This window comes from Cotesia glomerata, linkage group LG4 (genome assembly GCF_020080835.1).
Source record: "Cotesia glomerata isolate CgM1 linkage group LG4, MPM_Cglom_v2.3, whole genome shotgun sequence".
NCBI lineage: Eukaryota > Metazoa > Arthropoda > Insecta > Hymenoptera > Braconidae > Cotesia > Cotesia glomerata.
Genome location: NC_058161.1, coordinates 14311603 through 14326041, shown reverse-complemented (window position 1 = coordinate 14326041; position 14439 = coordinate 14311603). Strand labels below are relative to the sequence as shown.

The 14439-nt window shown below is 28.9% G+C and overlaps 3 protein-coding genes across 3 annotated transcripts; 1 reads left to right on the top strand and 2 right to left on the bottom strand.

Moving 5' to 3' along the window:
- Window positions 1-39: 39 nt before the first annotated feature.
- LOC123263000 (lipase 3-like) lies at window positions 40-2065 on the bottom strand. Its single transcript, XM_044725510.1, has 7 exons — window positions 1876-2065; window positions 1620-1818; window positions 1438-1552; window positions 912-1158; window positions 613-856; window positions 227-545; window positions 40-158 (listed from the first exon to the last, which is right to left on the bottom strand). The coding sequence occupies exons 1-6, from the start codon at window positions 2017-2019 to the stop codon at window positions 244-246; spliced, it is 1251 nt and encodes a 416-aa protein (XP_044581445.1). The 5' UTR covers window positions 2020-2065; the 3' UTR covers window positions 40-158; window positions 227-243.
- Window positions 2066-2637: 572 nt separating this feature from the next.
- LOC123263111 lies at window positions 2638-8076 on the bottom strand. The gene is made up of 15 exons (XM_044725647.1): window positions 7867-8076; window positions 7605-7803; window positions 7134-7245; window positions 6805-7054; window positions 6576-6746; window positions 6435-6519; window positions 6235-6377; window positions 5990-6166; window positions 4669-4821; window positions 4392-4599; window positions 4065-4179; window positions 3761-4004; window positions 3176-3422; window positions 2955-3103; window positions 2638-2894 (listed from the first exon to the last, which is right to left on the bottom strand). Exons 1-15 carry the CDS (start codon window positions 7996-7998, stop codon window positions 2742-2744), a joined length of 2538 nt encoding a protein of 845 aa, XP_044581582.1. The 5' UTR covers window positions 7999-8076; the 3' UTR covers window positions 2638-2741.
- A 2016-nt stretch (window positions 8077-10092) lies between these two features.
- LOC123263007 (60S ribosomal protein L39) lies at window positions 10093-14046 on the top strand. The gene is made up of 3 exons (XM_044725522.1): window positions 10093-10208; window positions 10318-10421; window positions 13834-14046. The coding sequence occupies exons 1-3, from the start codon at window positions 10206-10208 to the stop codon at window positions 13880-13882; spliced, it is 156 nt and encodes a 51-aa protein (XP_044581457.1). The 5' UTR covers window positions 10093-10205; the 3' UTR covers window positions 13883-14046.
- The last annotated feature ends 393 nt before the right edge of the window (window positions 14047-14439 follow it).

Below are 14439 nucleotides of genomic sequence, written 5' to 3'. Positions count from 1 at the left end.
GGATAACTGATCTGAAGGAATAGACTGGTCCAGATATACAAGGGATCGAACGAGAGCAGATGTGATCGGAGCTGCATTCACCTACACACTGAGGGTAGCTCCTACTCACTCTTACCCTTCGCGACGCAAGCGCAAGGTTGTTGATATTAAATTCTTGATTTGATTTATTTTTATTTCTATCAGAAATGGAATTTTTTTTTTTATTTAATAATAACGTTTTATTTAGGTACAAAATATTGGGTTTTATTTTTGACTGAATAAACTCATGATGTCCAGGACCTTCTCGTAGAGGAGCTCGTTAGCGTGCTTTCCCCAGAGGTAGTCCAGGTGAGCGAACGGAGGGTGAGGAACTTTAATCCTTGAATGAACGTTCGGAAGCTGCTGGGCCAGGATCTCTATGTCCTTCACGCTGGACAACCAATCGTTCACGCAGTAATGAAGCACTACCGGAGCGGTTACTTTGAAGAGCTCGTAATCTGGCGGGGTGAATCTTCCATACCTACGGTAGTTTTCTATCAGGCCGTGGTCGAATTGGCGGAATTTTCCTGATGGTAAAAAATATTTTAGTGCATTAAAATTCAAATGTATATCATATAAAAAATTTAAACTTACTAGACTTGACCATTTGGGAGTAATGAATAAATTGTTTGGTAGAAGATCCGGCTGGAACATGTCCCAAGATAGCAGGCAGCAGAGTTCTGTTCATCTGATCCGAGCCAAATCCAGCAACTAGGAACATAACGTTCTCACATATCGGCTGTGACCAGGCTTCAGGGTCACATATTAAAGCTTTCAAATTTTTCATGAACTTCTCGGTAGGTTGGAACTCGTACATACCAAGCAAATTCATCCCAGCCTAAAAAAGTAAAATAAATTAATCGTAATTACAGGTTTAAAATTTATGAACTCACCTCGATCATGGGAGCGAAGCGCGTCAAAATTTGGAAGAAAGGACTGGTCATGTGTCCAACATAGGCCACTGGAGCAAGCGCAGACATCGCAATGATTTTATCATTGTATTTTGGCATGGTGCTGCACATCACGAAGAACGCAGTGGTTCCCTGGCTGTGTGCTGCGTAGAAGATCTTCTGGGACTCGGTGTTGTCAAGGATGTAGTCAATCATCGCTGGAAGGTCGTAGACGCCGATTTCGTGCCAGCTGATTTGAAACAGGTACGATTTATTTATAAATTCAAAAAAATGTACTGCGCATGCGCATGACTTGTTCTAAATGTTCCAATAGTGGAACCCAGCTACAAAAATGAATGATTCGTCATCAATAAGGTTTATTTGGATCTTTGGATGGACTTGTTCCAAAAACTAGATAGTAATTAAGCAATTATAAGCTATTTTTGTAAAAATTGTACTGCGCATGCGCCTAAACAGTTCCAAATGTTCCATTAATGGAACCTAGACTATTTGTAACTAAAAAAATTACCTGAACTGCCAGAACTGTTTGTCGAGCACAGATAACCTCTTGTGAGACCTTGAATAATGGTTTCCCCGCGCATTACCCATCCACACATCATAACCTTTATCCGCTAACATATAAGCTAACCCAAAATAATTAAATATTAAGTTATAAATTAATTCATTTAAATTGAGTTTCTAAAAACTTACCTAGAGCTTTTTTCGGACCAGAAATGATCCAGTCAACAGAACTGCTGAGCAATCCATGCATTAAAAGTATCGCAGTCTTGTTTTCAGGGTTGGGGTTAGAATTCGGGCCGGTTATACGATGTAATTCTAAAATATAGCCATCTTGAGTCGTTACTTTATGGGTTTCGCCTCTGTATCCGTATTTAGAGATCAATTCTCTCTAAAAAATAAATTTTCTTATTAGATAAAGATAAAAAATAATTTAACTTTCACTTACTGCATTTAAATTGGCATCTTCGTTGTACCTAAAAACATTCTCGGATAAATCGAACTTGGATATTCGAGGATGATCTTCTTCGACGAAAAAAGCATCGGTACCGAGACTTAGCGCCAAGCAAACGATCCCGAATTGGAAAATCATGATCGACGTAATAATTATCAAAATACTGGCAAACAAACAGCGAAATTACAAGATATTTATATATTAAATCGGTAATCGATAAGTCTATTGGGAAAATAAAGATTAGATTGTAGAGTAACAACAATCGGCTTCTTCATCTCGATTTTATTATCGTATTTAGTGTTGTTTATTGTGATGCATGATTAAATTATCTTTATCTATTCATTGATCGGCCTGAATACCATTCAAGCAACATATCGCTATACACATCTTTCAATTTTTCTAGCGTTTATCTGAATGATGTAAATATCAATATTTGTGTTGACAATCACCTATAATTCTTTCAAAATTAATCACGGAATATTTATTCATTATAAAATACATTAAATTAGCTACAAAATAGTGTATGTGCAGACAAAGTGCGAGTGTAATTAAGGGTTTTGCGAAAAGGTTGAAAATAAAAGGCTCAATTCGCTCGGTAAGGTGCATAAGTTCCAGGGGCACTAAAATGGGATTTTTTTGGGGAAAATGAATATCATTTTGAAAGTGAAGGGCAGGGTTTTAAAGGGCGTTAAATTCCGGACAAAATGGTGTAATTATAGGTTAGTTTTTTCCATAGAATACCCAAAAAAATCCCGATTGAACTTTGGAATCAGTGTATTTTTGCGAAAACCTTTACAAATCTTCGATTACTGACTAGATAATTTCTATAAATGCAATTTTCTTCAAATTAAAAGTTAAAATCATCGGTATTTTCGAAGCAATCTTATAATCGGCTCGTAGAGTGACTCGGGGGCTGAATTTCCCCAGAGGAAGTCATAGTGGTTGAAAACGCGGCCTTCTACTTTGTAATCGACTACAATGTTGCGCAGTTTGGCTCTCAGTAAATCGACGTCCTGAAATCATCATGATGTTTAGAAATAATTAGATATTTGAGAGTTTCAAAGTTCAATTACCTCAGGCGTTGCCAACCAATCGTTATCGCTGCTGTAGAGTGCGATAGGTGTTGATATTTTCTCAAGCTGATAATCCGGTGGTATCAAAGAATTATAAAGTTTTAAATTTTTATCGTTATTTTCTCCATAATCAAATGCTCTAAAGTGCCCTGGTGATAAGTAAATCGAGGTTAGCTTCAAAATTCATGAATATTGCACTCACTTTAAATAAATTCAATCACCAGGGTTGATAAATCCTTGCCCAAAATGGACAAATTGCTTCCAAGAGGCTCCTGCCGGCACGTGCCCGATTATAACTGTCAGGTTTCCGGCGTCAAGTTCCCCCTGACTGAATCCGGCGATAAGGAAGAGAATATTACTGCAAAGAAACTGCGTCGGAGCTCCACCGTGGCAGACTAAGTTACCGACGAATTTACCCCAGGGTGATCTGGAACCGAACTCGGGGTAGCCAAATTTCTCACCAACCCACTGAAAAAATTTTTAGGATTTTTTAAAACCTTCTTCGCGACCTAGAGCTTGAAATCCCGAGTAAAATGAACCCCCACTCTTCATATTAATTCGCAAGCTTTCATCAAAAAAATCGCATTAATAATTTTAATAATGATCTATAGATCATTAATCAAAAATCGACCTGCCACCAATCGGGTCGTGCGATACGTCATTTTCTTCAGAATTTGAAGAAGATTAAAAGTGGCATATTATTTTTTTCGTATAAAAATTTGCAGGGCTAATTAATCAACCAAAAAAAAAATTTTATTAAAATAAATTCTAATAGTAATATTGCCAAGAATTAATTCACGACCTACCACACCAAAGTATGTCAACTTGGCGAGTTGCGTAACTGGTCCCCGCATATGACTGGTGTACGCTGCGGGTGCAAGGCCGACAGCCAGACTAACTTTGTCATTGTACTCGGGCCTGGTTGAGGTCATTACCCAGAATTGCGTAGTCCCTTGTGAATGTCCGATGTACAGCAATTTGTACCTGGAGGTCACTTCTAATATGTAGTCGATCATCGCGGGTAGGTCATATATTCCCAATTCGTGAAAACTAAAATTATCTAGTTACTAATTACTGCTAATTATTGGCGACTAATTAAGGAATAATCACCTAAAGTCCCAGAAAGTACGATTAGTTGAAAGCAATTCACGGTGGTGACGGGAGTAGAGGTTCCCACGATTATTTCCTAGCCAGACATCGTAACCTTCATCCGCTAGCATGTACGCTAAAGGCAAGTTTTGTTAGTTTTTTTTTTCTGAGCTAATTTTCCACAACTAAAAACCGCAATAACTCCTTAACTATCAAAGTTACAAAAAAAATTTTCAAACTAAAGTTTTAGGAAATTCAATTTTTTTTCAAAAAGGAATCTTATAATTTTTTTCTAAGCTCAATAGTTTTCCCAAAATTCCAATTTTTAGAATCAAAATTAAAACTCACCCAATGCTTTTCCAGGTCCAGTGAGCACCCAGTCTGCAGAACTTCCCGCGAGTCCATGCTGAAGAAGAATAGGATTTTTGGACAACCTGGCCGACCTTCTATCTTCATACCTTCCAAAAGGAATCCTGTGCATCTCCAGGATATATCCATCTTCTGTGACCACCTTGTGAGCCTCTACCGGGTAGCCGTACTTCGTGATAAGGTCAGGCTAAAACAACATTACCATTATTATTAATCTTAACTTGCCCCCCAAAATTCACCAAAAATTAATACTCACCGTCTTCAAATCCGTGTTGGGATTCTGGTCCAACCCTATGATGGCCTTAGGTCCATCGGCGATGACCAACAGAGTCCAAAGAAAGACACCAGAGTTCATAATTTTCGATAGAATTACCGTGCAATATTGTTTATTTCTCAATAAAACAACCAAGAGTTAAGATTAGCAACCGCTTTAATGAGGACCGTTGTAAAGAATGCCACGTGTTTTCACAACCGAACCGTTTTCTAGGCATTGATTAACAATCTCTCTCCCCTTCTCATTTACACCTATTAACTTCCCATATATATGTGCAAGACCCTTTTACGTCATCGGTTGCCGTTTTCGCGAGTAACCTTCAAGACATGTCAAGGCCGCGGTATTTTCCCCAAAATGTCAAAATTTTTCCAATTTTCGGTACAGATCAATTATTTGTATTAAAAATAATAATAATAATCGAAAATTTTCAAATATTTCGATAGATATTAAAGTGCTCGGTACATTCTCTAACGGTCTCATTGAATGCACTTGCGAAATGGCGATCGCTAAGGAGGACGGTAGCGAACAAGGTCGATTGCATCAATCTATCATATGTATTTAGATATATTATATTTATCCAACTACTATGTAGATAAATGGGTATTAATTTATATTTGTATGAGGGACTTTGATAATTCGTTTTAGACATTTTAAATTGGTTAATAGAAAGGTATCTTAGATTAGGTCGTTTGTCATGAATTGTTTCTGTATTTAAAACGGGATTTTTTGGATGAAAAAAATATTTTTTTAAAAAACTAAGCTTACAGCCTTGTAGGCTTTTAAATTCTGCATAGAAATTTGGGTTTTAAAATTTTTTTCGATCTAAATTCCAACCCAAAAATCCTAGATCAAAAAGAACCCGAATTAAGCATCCTGATATTTATTTTTGAAGCTTTGAAGGCTTCGATAATTACGAGGGTAAGATTTGGGGAAAAAACAATTACAGATTGTAAAAGTATATTAAATTAGCTGTAAAATAGTGTATAAGCAGACAAAATGCGAGAATAATTAAGGGCTTTGCGGAAGGGTTGAAAATAAAAGGCGCAATTCGCTCGGTGATGTGTATAGATTTCAGGTGCACTAAAATCGGATTTTTTTGGGGAAAGCGAGTATGATTTTGAAAGTTAAGGGCAGAATTTTGAAGGGTATTGAATTCTGGACAAAATGATGTATTTATAAGTTAGTTTTCTCTAAAGAATACCCAAAAAAATCTCGATTGAAATTTGGAATTTTGGTTTTTGGAATAATATTGTGAATAACCCAATTTGATATGTATACATATATATTTATTTCTTAAGCATCATCTGATGTAATTCGCTAAATAATTATAATTTGTGTAAGAGAATAGATCCTCAATCACTTTGTCGTAGACGAGGTGTTTGGTGTTCTTGGAAGTTATAAAATCTAAGTGTCCGAATTTATCGCCAGGTACTTCTTTGGCGATTGCCGTAGGAATTTTTTGTAACATCATCTCAACGTCCTGAAACAATTAATTATTCAATTTAAATTGTTAACTATAAGTTTGTGATGGATATAATTAATAGTTACATTTTTGGTAACTATTTTGTCATTGTGAGCGTAGTAAATAATTAAAGGAGTCGTTATTCTATTCAATGGATACTCTGGTGGTGTTACGTCGTTGTATTTTATCAAATTGATCATCTTTCCGTAGTCGTATTGCTGGAATCTGCCTAAAATTATCAATTAAGTTAGAAATACGGCAATTTTTAAGTTTTATCAATACTTACGATTTTTAAAAATTTGACCGTAGTGTAAAATAGTTTTTAGAGAAGTTCCTTGAGGATAATGGTCCTTAATGCGCAGAATTAACGCCTGGAATTAAATTTTTATTTATTTTCCCAGACTTTTTAATTTTAAGCAGTACTTACCAAATCTAAATTATTAAGATTCTTAAATCCCAAAGTAACATCGAGTAATTTTAGACAAATTGACTTGATATTTAATCTCCAGCATAAACTGAACCAGACGTTCAAAAAATCAGATCGTCGTTTGCTAACTCGCGGCATTACTTGGTACAAATTGTACTCGTTGAACAAATCCTAAAAAAATTGAATTTTTTAATTGATAATTAGATAAATAATTGTATTAATTAGTTACCTTTATTCGTTTGCTATGACGAAAGAGAAAATTAGGAAAAAATCCGGGTATGTCATGAGAAACCATGGCGGCAGGGGCCCAAGTAATAGCGATGTTAATTTTGTGATTAAATTCAGGCCTTGAAGATAGCAGGACCAATATTTCAGTTCCTCCCATAGAGTGCCCTAATAGTGACAGCTTACTCTGCCGGGTTTTCGACAGTATGTAGTTTATCGTCGCTGGTACGTCGTACATTCCATTTTCGTGCCAGCTTGAATAAATTACAGTAAATTATCTAATTATAATTAAATTGTCAGATAAAAATTTTGTTAATTAAAAATAAAAAGTACCTGTAGTCCCAGTAGGCTGAGTTATTTGTAATGCTGTTGTGTAATGTAGAGTAGTAATTACCCCGGACGTTTATCGCCCAGACGTCATAGCCCGTGTCCGAGAGCAAGTAGGCTAAAAAATTACATTATAAATTTTTTTAGGGGTTGAAAAAATTTTTTTTATAAAAAAGAAGGGTACAATGTTGTAGAGCGTTAAATTCTGCGTAAAATGATGTATAACAACCCCTACTTTCCTTAAAGTTAAGTAGAGAAAATACAAGTTTGAAAAATATTTCTTGTTTACCGATTTACATGTTTAACTTCGGAAGTCTCTTACCGATATTTTTGAAAAGTGCCGATCTTTTGGTACATTTAGGTTCGGGAGGGTCAATAGAACCGATTTATCAAAGAAAAAGTGCCGATTTCTATATCAGATCGGTAAATACAACCGATTTATTATAAAAACAAACAAAAACTATAATAAATATTTACCTAGATCTTGACCCGGTCCTCGTAAGACCCATATATCAGATGCGGCCATTAATCCGTGCAGTAACAAAATAACTGGTTTTCCAAATCTAACAGGACTCTGGGGCCCACCCGGAATTCTGTGGACCGTCAAATCATACCCGTCTTCTGTTTTCACTCTGTGTTCTTCACCTACATATCCACTTTCTTCCACTAAGTCAATCTAAAATCAAAATTTCTTTCAAAAATTTATCTAAATAATTATTTCAAATTTTTTTTTACTTACAAAACTCTCGAGTTGCGAGTCAACATTTTTCTTCCTAATTTTCGGCTTTTTTTCACACACACCCAGCACACTGCTAATCACTATAACATAAATAATTATAAAAATGAAATTTAGTTTATTAATTTTTGGCATGGTTTAATTTTAGTAGCTTTTTAAATTTTAAGAATGAGATTTGAAGATGCGCTTGGATTGGTTTTTTGAGTTCATCTAACACTTTTACTTATGAAGAGATTTATATATACAATCCAGTCACTTTACACATTTTTCCGTTCATCGTGGTCCATTATTATCATAATAATCATAATAGTTATTTCAGTAATGACGGAAGTGTTATTGAAAAAGAAGTTTTGATTTAATTAAGGCAAGTATGTGACTCAGATTTTACTTTTTGTATTTGAGTATTTTAGTTTATTTTTATTAATTACTTAAAAATTAATAGAAACAATTATTGTTATTAGTGCGGCGATTATTATTTAATTATTGTATTTATTTAATTAATAATATTATATTATTGTTACCGAAGGTATGATTAAATTAAGAAATTAAGCGTGTGAGAAATTATTATGAAGCCGAGCGAATTAATCGAGCAAAAGAAATTAATTGTAAAAGAAATTAAAAGACTGGGAAAATTATTCTAAGTTCTGAACAAGATTTAGTATGGGAAAGCGATGAATGGATATAAAATGAAGGAAATGACGATTATTATTTTGTAAGAAATAATTTAGATAAGCGAAGATTATATAAGTCCCGAGGACAATTTAGTATGGAAAATCAACGAATGGATATATAATGAAAGAAATTGCGATTAAAATAATAAAGAATTGTGAATTTGACGAAACGAATGGATAGAAAATGAAGGAAATTACGATTAAAATAATAAAGAATTGAGTTTCGAAAATAAAAACTTAGAATTTGGCGAGACGAATGGATAGAAAATGAAGGAAATTACGATTAAAATAATAAATAATTATTTTTGAATGCTAGTTCGAGGACACCGGACAGGTGTCTAAAACGACCCTTCCGGTTCGTTACAAGAGAGTTAGGGGAAAAATGCCAAAATTAGATAAACGCCAAAATTTGGCTCGATAAGGGAAGCAATTCTTTCTCGGGAGAATTACTCGGACGAATACTCTTCACCAAGTAATTCTAGAGGATGATACTCTACCTGGAGTCTGACCAAGGCCCAGGTAAGTATCGTGAACCGACCGGATGAAAGTGCTACTCCCCGTGCCGAAGCCTTCAGCTGAGGTACGGTAGGTGATCATAAGCCGTGTAGGTGGGAGCGAGGAGGATACTCTCCACTTGCTCTCAGGGTAGAGTTTAGGTCCACACAGGGATGACGGCTAGTCGCCCTGAGGAGGGAGGGGGGTGTTACTGGGAAACTAGTTAGTATTTTGTAGACCGCGTTTTTTTTTGAGTTCGAACCGTGAATACCGTCGTGTATGTTTGGATAGAAAGTTTCTATCGTATTAGTGTATACTGCTTATATTGTTTCTTGATTTTGAACCGCGAATATGTGTGAAAAGAGTGTTCTAATGTATTTTTTATATTGTTTAATTTGCTTATATAAATTATATCGTTTATTAATATGATCAGGCCAATAAAGAGGTTTCCTTTTTCTTTGATTTATTTAAAATGAAGTGTTTTGTTTATATTTTGTTATTGATAATGTGATCCCCGTTTATGACTCTGGACTCCGGCGAGCAAATTTCGAGCTGGGGACTAATTAGTTAAGTATATTTTTTGAAAACGTGGACGTTACAAGTACATGCTAATAAATCAACTTCTTATTTATTTGCGAATTAATCAAATAAATTAAAAATTAAAAATTTTCAAAAAAATTTTTTTTACAATCCAAAAAAAATTAAATATTAAAAAAAAAAGGTCCTTCTCCACGAATTAATTAGAAAAACTCTTTTAAAGTTACAAATCTTGAAAGTAAAATTTTTCTCAAAGCCAAAAAACAATTTTAAATAATCAATAAATCTAAAATTTTTAATATTAAAATTAGAATACCAATTATGACGTCCGACTTTAAAATTATTGAAAAGTACTTCCTACTTTTATAAATTAGTAATTCCATAAATATTTCATGAGCTTCGGTTAGAAATTTTTCGATAATTTATTTTCTAAATTATTTAATCTTAATTTTATTTACTACCTTAAAAATAAATCTCTTCTACTTCAAGATTTAATTTTTAAATAAATTTAAAAATTTATAATTTAAATTTTCCCGCCCGCGCAGAACATTCTGCGCAGTTTCACTTCCGCGCATGTGCAAGGGTAGCCATCTTGCTCCCCGCTTTTTTTATTTCTTTTAGCGTCTACAAGCAGACAAGATGGTACGTAACCGCGTGGATTTTTTAATAATCCATTAATTAATAATACATCTTAAGTTAATTATTAAAAATATTTATAAATTATGAATTACTAATTGTTTATTTTTTTTAGTCGGCACACAAGACGTTTATTATCAAGCGAAAACTCGCTAAAAAGCTTAAACAAAATCGGCCGATTCCCCAATGGGTGAGAATGCGAACTGGCAACACCATCAGGTAGTTTTTTTTTTATAAATTATTGACAATTTTAAATTTTTTTTTTTTTAATTTTCTATTTTTTTAAAATATTTATTTTTAAAATAACTCATTTTTCTTTTTTTAATGAAAATTTAAAAAATTTGAGGTTATGTTCAAAATTAAATTATTGGAGTTAAAATTTTTATAAAATTAACAGTCTAGTCATTTTATTTTATTTATTAAAAGTTGAAGTTTATTTTTTAAAAAGTTAAAAATTTTATTTTAAAAAATCAGCTGATATTTTTATATTTGACAATAATTTAATTTTTAATAAAATTTTTTAAACTTAAAATTATAAAAAAAATCTTAGGACTCTCCATAAAAAAGATCTTTTTAAATTTTCAATAATTTTAACAAAATTTCAATTTTTAACTTCAAATAATATTATATATTTATTTTTAATTGTAATAACTCCAAAATTACTATTAAAAAAAAATTCTCAACAAAATTTTTAGGGAATTTATTTATATATTCAAAATAATTTAATTTAACTATTTATCAGAATTTTTATTTTAAAAAAAAATATATTTAATCTTATAAATTGATCTCTTTAAAATAATTAGAATACTTTTTAAACTAATCAGAATTAAAAAAAAATAAATTAAAATTTATTCTTTAACAGTTGGAAATTTTTATTTAAATAAATCAGCTGATATTTTTATGCTTGACAATTATTCAATTTTAAACTTAAAATTTTAAGAAAAAATGTTTAGACAAAATTTTCTTCTCTATAAAGAAGATTTATTTAAATTTTCCTCTAAAATCAATAATTTTTCCAATATTTTCATTTTAAAGTTTCAATTAATTTTCTAATAATTTTACAATATTTTTATCAATAAATTATAACTCCTAAATTACTAAAGTTGAAAAAAAAAATTTTTTATCAAATTTTTGAAGTTGAAATTTTTATAAAATTAGCAGTCTAGTAATTTTATTTTATTTATTAAAAAACATTGAAATTAGTTTTTTAAATATTAAAAATTTTTATTTAAAAAAAATCAGCTGATATTTTTATGTTTGACAATTATTCAATTTTTAATTATATTTTCTTAACTATTAAAATAAAATAATCTTAAGTTCAAATTTTTAGAAAATTTTCTTCTCCTCGAAAAAGATCTTTTTAAATTTTCTTACAAAATTAATAATTTTTACAAAATTTTAATTTTAAAGTTCAAATTATTTTACTATATATTTTTTTAATTTTAATAACTCCTACATTACTAAAGTAAAAAAAAATTCTCAACAAAATTTTTAGGGAATTTAATTTTTTACTGAAAAGAATTTTTATAAATTATCTATATTTTTAAAAATTCTCAGAATTTTTATTTTAAGTTTGAAAAAAAAATTTTTAATCTCGATCAATCATAAATTAATCTCTTTTAAAAAATTAAAATATTTTTTAAATAATCAAAGTTAAGTAAATATTTTACAAAATTTTTAGGAAATGTAATTTCCTACTTGAACGAATTTTCATAAATTTTCTGTATTTTTAACAATTCTTCCAGAATTTTCATTTTGAATTTAAAAAAAAAAATTAAATTTTAGTCAATCATAAATAAATCTCTTTAAAAAAATTAGAATATTTTTTAAACTATCAAAGTTAAAAAAATAAATTGAAATTTATTTTTTAAACAATTGGAAATTTTTATTTAAAAAAAATCATCTATTTTTATTATGTTTGACAATTATTCAATTTCTAAGCTTTTGAAATTATAAAAAAAATATTGGGACAATTTTATTCTCTATAAAAAAATCTCTTTCTATTTTCCTAAAAATCAATAATTTTATCAAAATTTTAATTTAAAAGTTTTCAATTAATTTAACAATATTTTTATTATTAAATTATAATAACTCCTAAATTACTAAAGTTGAAAAAAAAAGTTTTTTATAAAATTTTTAGAGAATTTAACTTCCAGCTAAAGAGCTTTTTTATAAATTTTTCTATTTATTCAATAATTCTCCCAGAATTTTAATTTTAAGGATTAAAAGAAAAATTTTAATCTTACTCAATCTTAAATTATTATAATTTAAAGAATTAAAATATTTTCTTATCTAATAAAGTTACTAAAAAAAGTTTTAGACACATTTTAAGGATTAAAAAAAAATATTTAATCTTAGTCATAAATTCATCTCTTTTAAATAATTAGAATATTTTTTAAACTATCAAAGTTAAAAAAATAAATTAAAATTTATTTTTTAAACAGTTAGAAATTTTTATTTTAAAAAATCAGCTCATATTTTTATGCTTGACAATTATTCAATTTTAAAACTTTTAAAATTATAAAAAAAATCTAAGAACAAAATTTATAGGAAATTTTCTTCTCCATAATAAAATATCTCTTTTAATTTTCTTTAAAAATCAATAATTTTTTCAAAATTTTTATTTTTTAATATTCAATTAATTACTTAAATTACTAAAGTTAAAAAAAATTTTTAGAGAATTTAATTTCTAACTAATGAGCTTTCTTATAAATTTTATATATTTTCAATAATAAGGATTAAAAAAGAAAAATTTTAATCTTAAATTTTAATCTCAACCTTAAATTATTAGAATTCAAAGAATTGAAATATTTTCTTATCTAGTAAAGTTACAAAAAAAAGTTTTAGACAAATTTTAATCTTAGTCAATCATAAATTAATCTCTCAAAAAAAATTGAAATATTTTCATGTCAAGTAAAGTTACAAAAATAAGTTTGATATAAAATTTTAAAGTTCAAATAATTTTTAAATAGTTTTACTACTTATATTTTGTTTCAATTGTAATTACTCCTAACTACTAAAGTGAAAAAAAAAAGTTTTTCTAGGAATTTAATTTCCATCTAAAAAGCTTCCTTATAAATTTTTTGTATTTTTAATTTTTCATTTTAAGAATTAAAAAAAAAAATTAATCTTGAATTATTATAATTTAAAGAATTAAAATATTTTCTTTAGTAAAGTTACAAAAAAAAAGTTTCAGACAAAATTTACAAGATATTTGATTCTTTAGACAAAAGATTTTTTTTAATTTTCCTCAAAAATTTAATAATTTTAATTTTAAAATTTTCAATTAATTTTTTAATAATTTTACTATACTTTTTTTTTTTAATTTTAATAACTCCTAAATTACTAAAGAGCTTTTTATAAATTTTTTTGTACAGTCAATAATTCTCCCAGAATTTTTATTAGAAAAAAAAAAATTTTTTTTATTCTATTTTAAAAATTTGAAATATTTTGTTAACTATCAAAATTACAAAAAAAGTTTCAAACAAATTATTAGGAAATTAAATTTTCTACCAAAAAGAATTTTTTTCTAAAATAAACCCAAAATTAAATAACAAAATTCTTCAATTCTTTAAAAAATTACTTTAAGTCTTCATTAATAAAAATAAATTAATTATTATGAATTTTCCAGGTACAACGCCAAGAGGCGTCATTGGAGAAGAACCAAGTTGAAGTTGTAAGAAGTTATAACAGATTATTCCACTCCACTTCTCCAACAACTGGACATTTATCTTTAATAATTATTTAATTATTTAATAAATAATTAAAAACGACTGTAATTATTCACAATAATATTCCAGATGTCTGCAGTGGAATTTGTTAATATAATTTAAACAACTTTATAGAAATCTTTTTTTTATTTAACCTTTTGCAATTTAATCCTTTTATTTTTAGGGAATTTATTTATTTATTTAGAATAATTTAATTTAATTATTTATCAGAATTTTTATTTTGTCTTAAGAAAAAAATATTTAATCTTATAAATTGATCTCCTTTAATTAGAATATTTTTTAAACTATCAAAGTTAAAAAAAATGAATTGAAATTTATTTTTTAGTTAAAAATTTTTATTTTAAAAAATCAGCTGATATTTTTATGCTTGACAATTATTCAATTTTTAAAATTGAAAAAAAAATATTCGGATTTTCTTCTTTATAAATTAGATTACTTTAAATCTTCTTCAAAAATCAATAATTTTTCCAATACTATCATTTAAAAGTTTTCAATTAATTTTACAA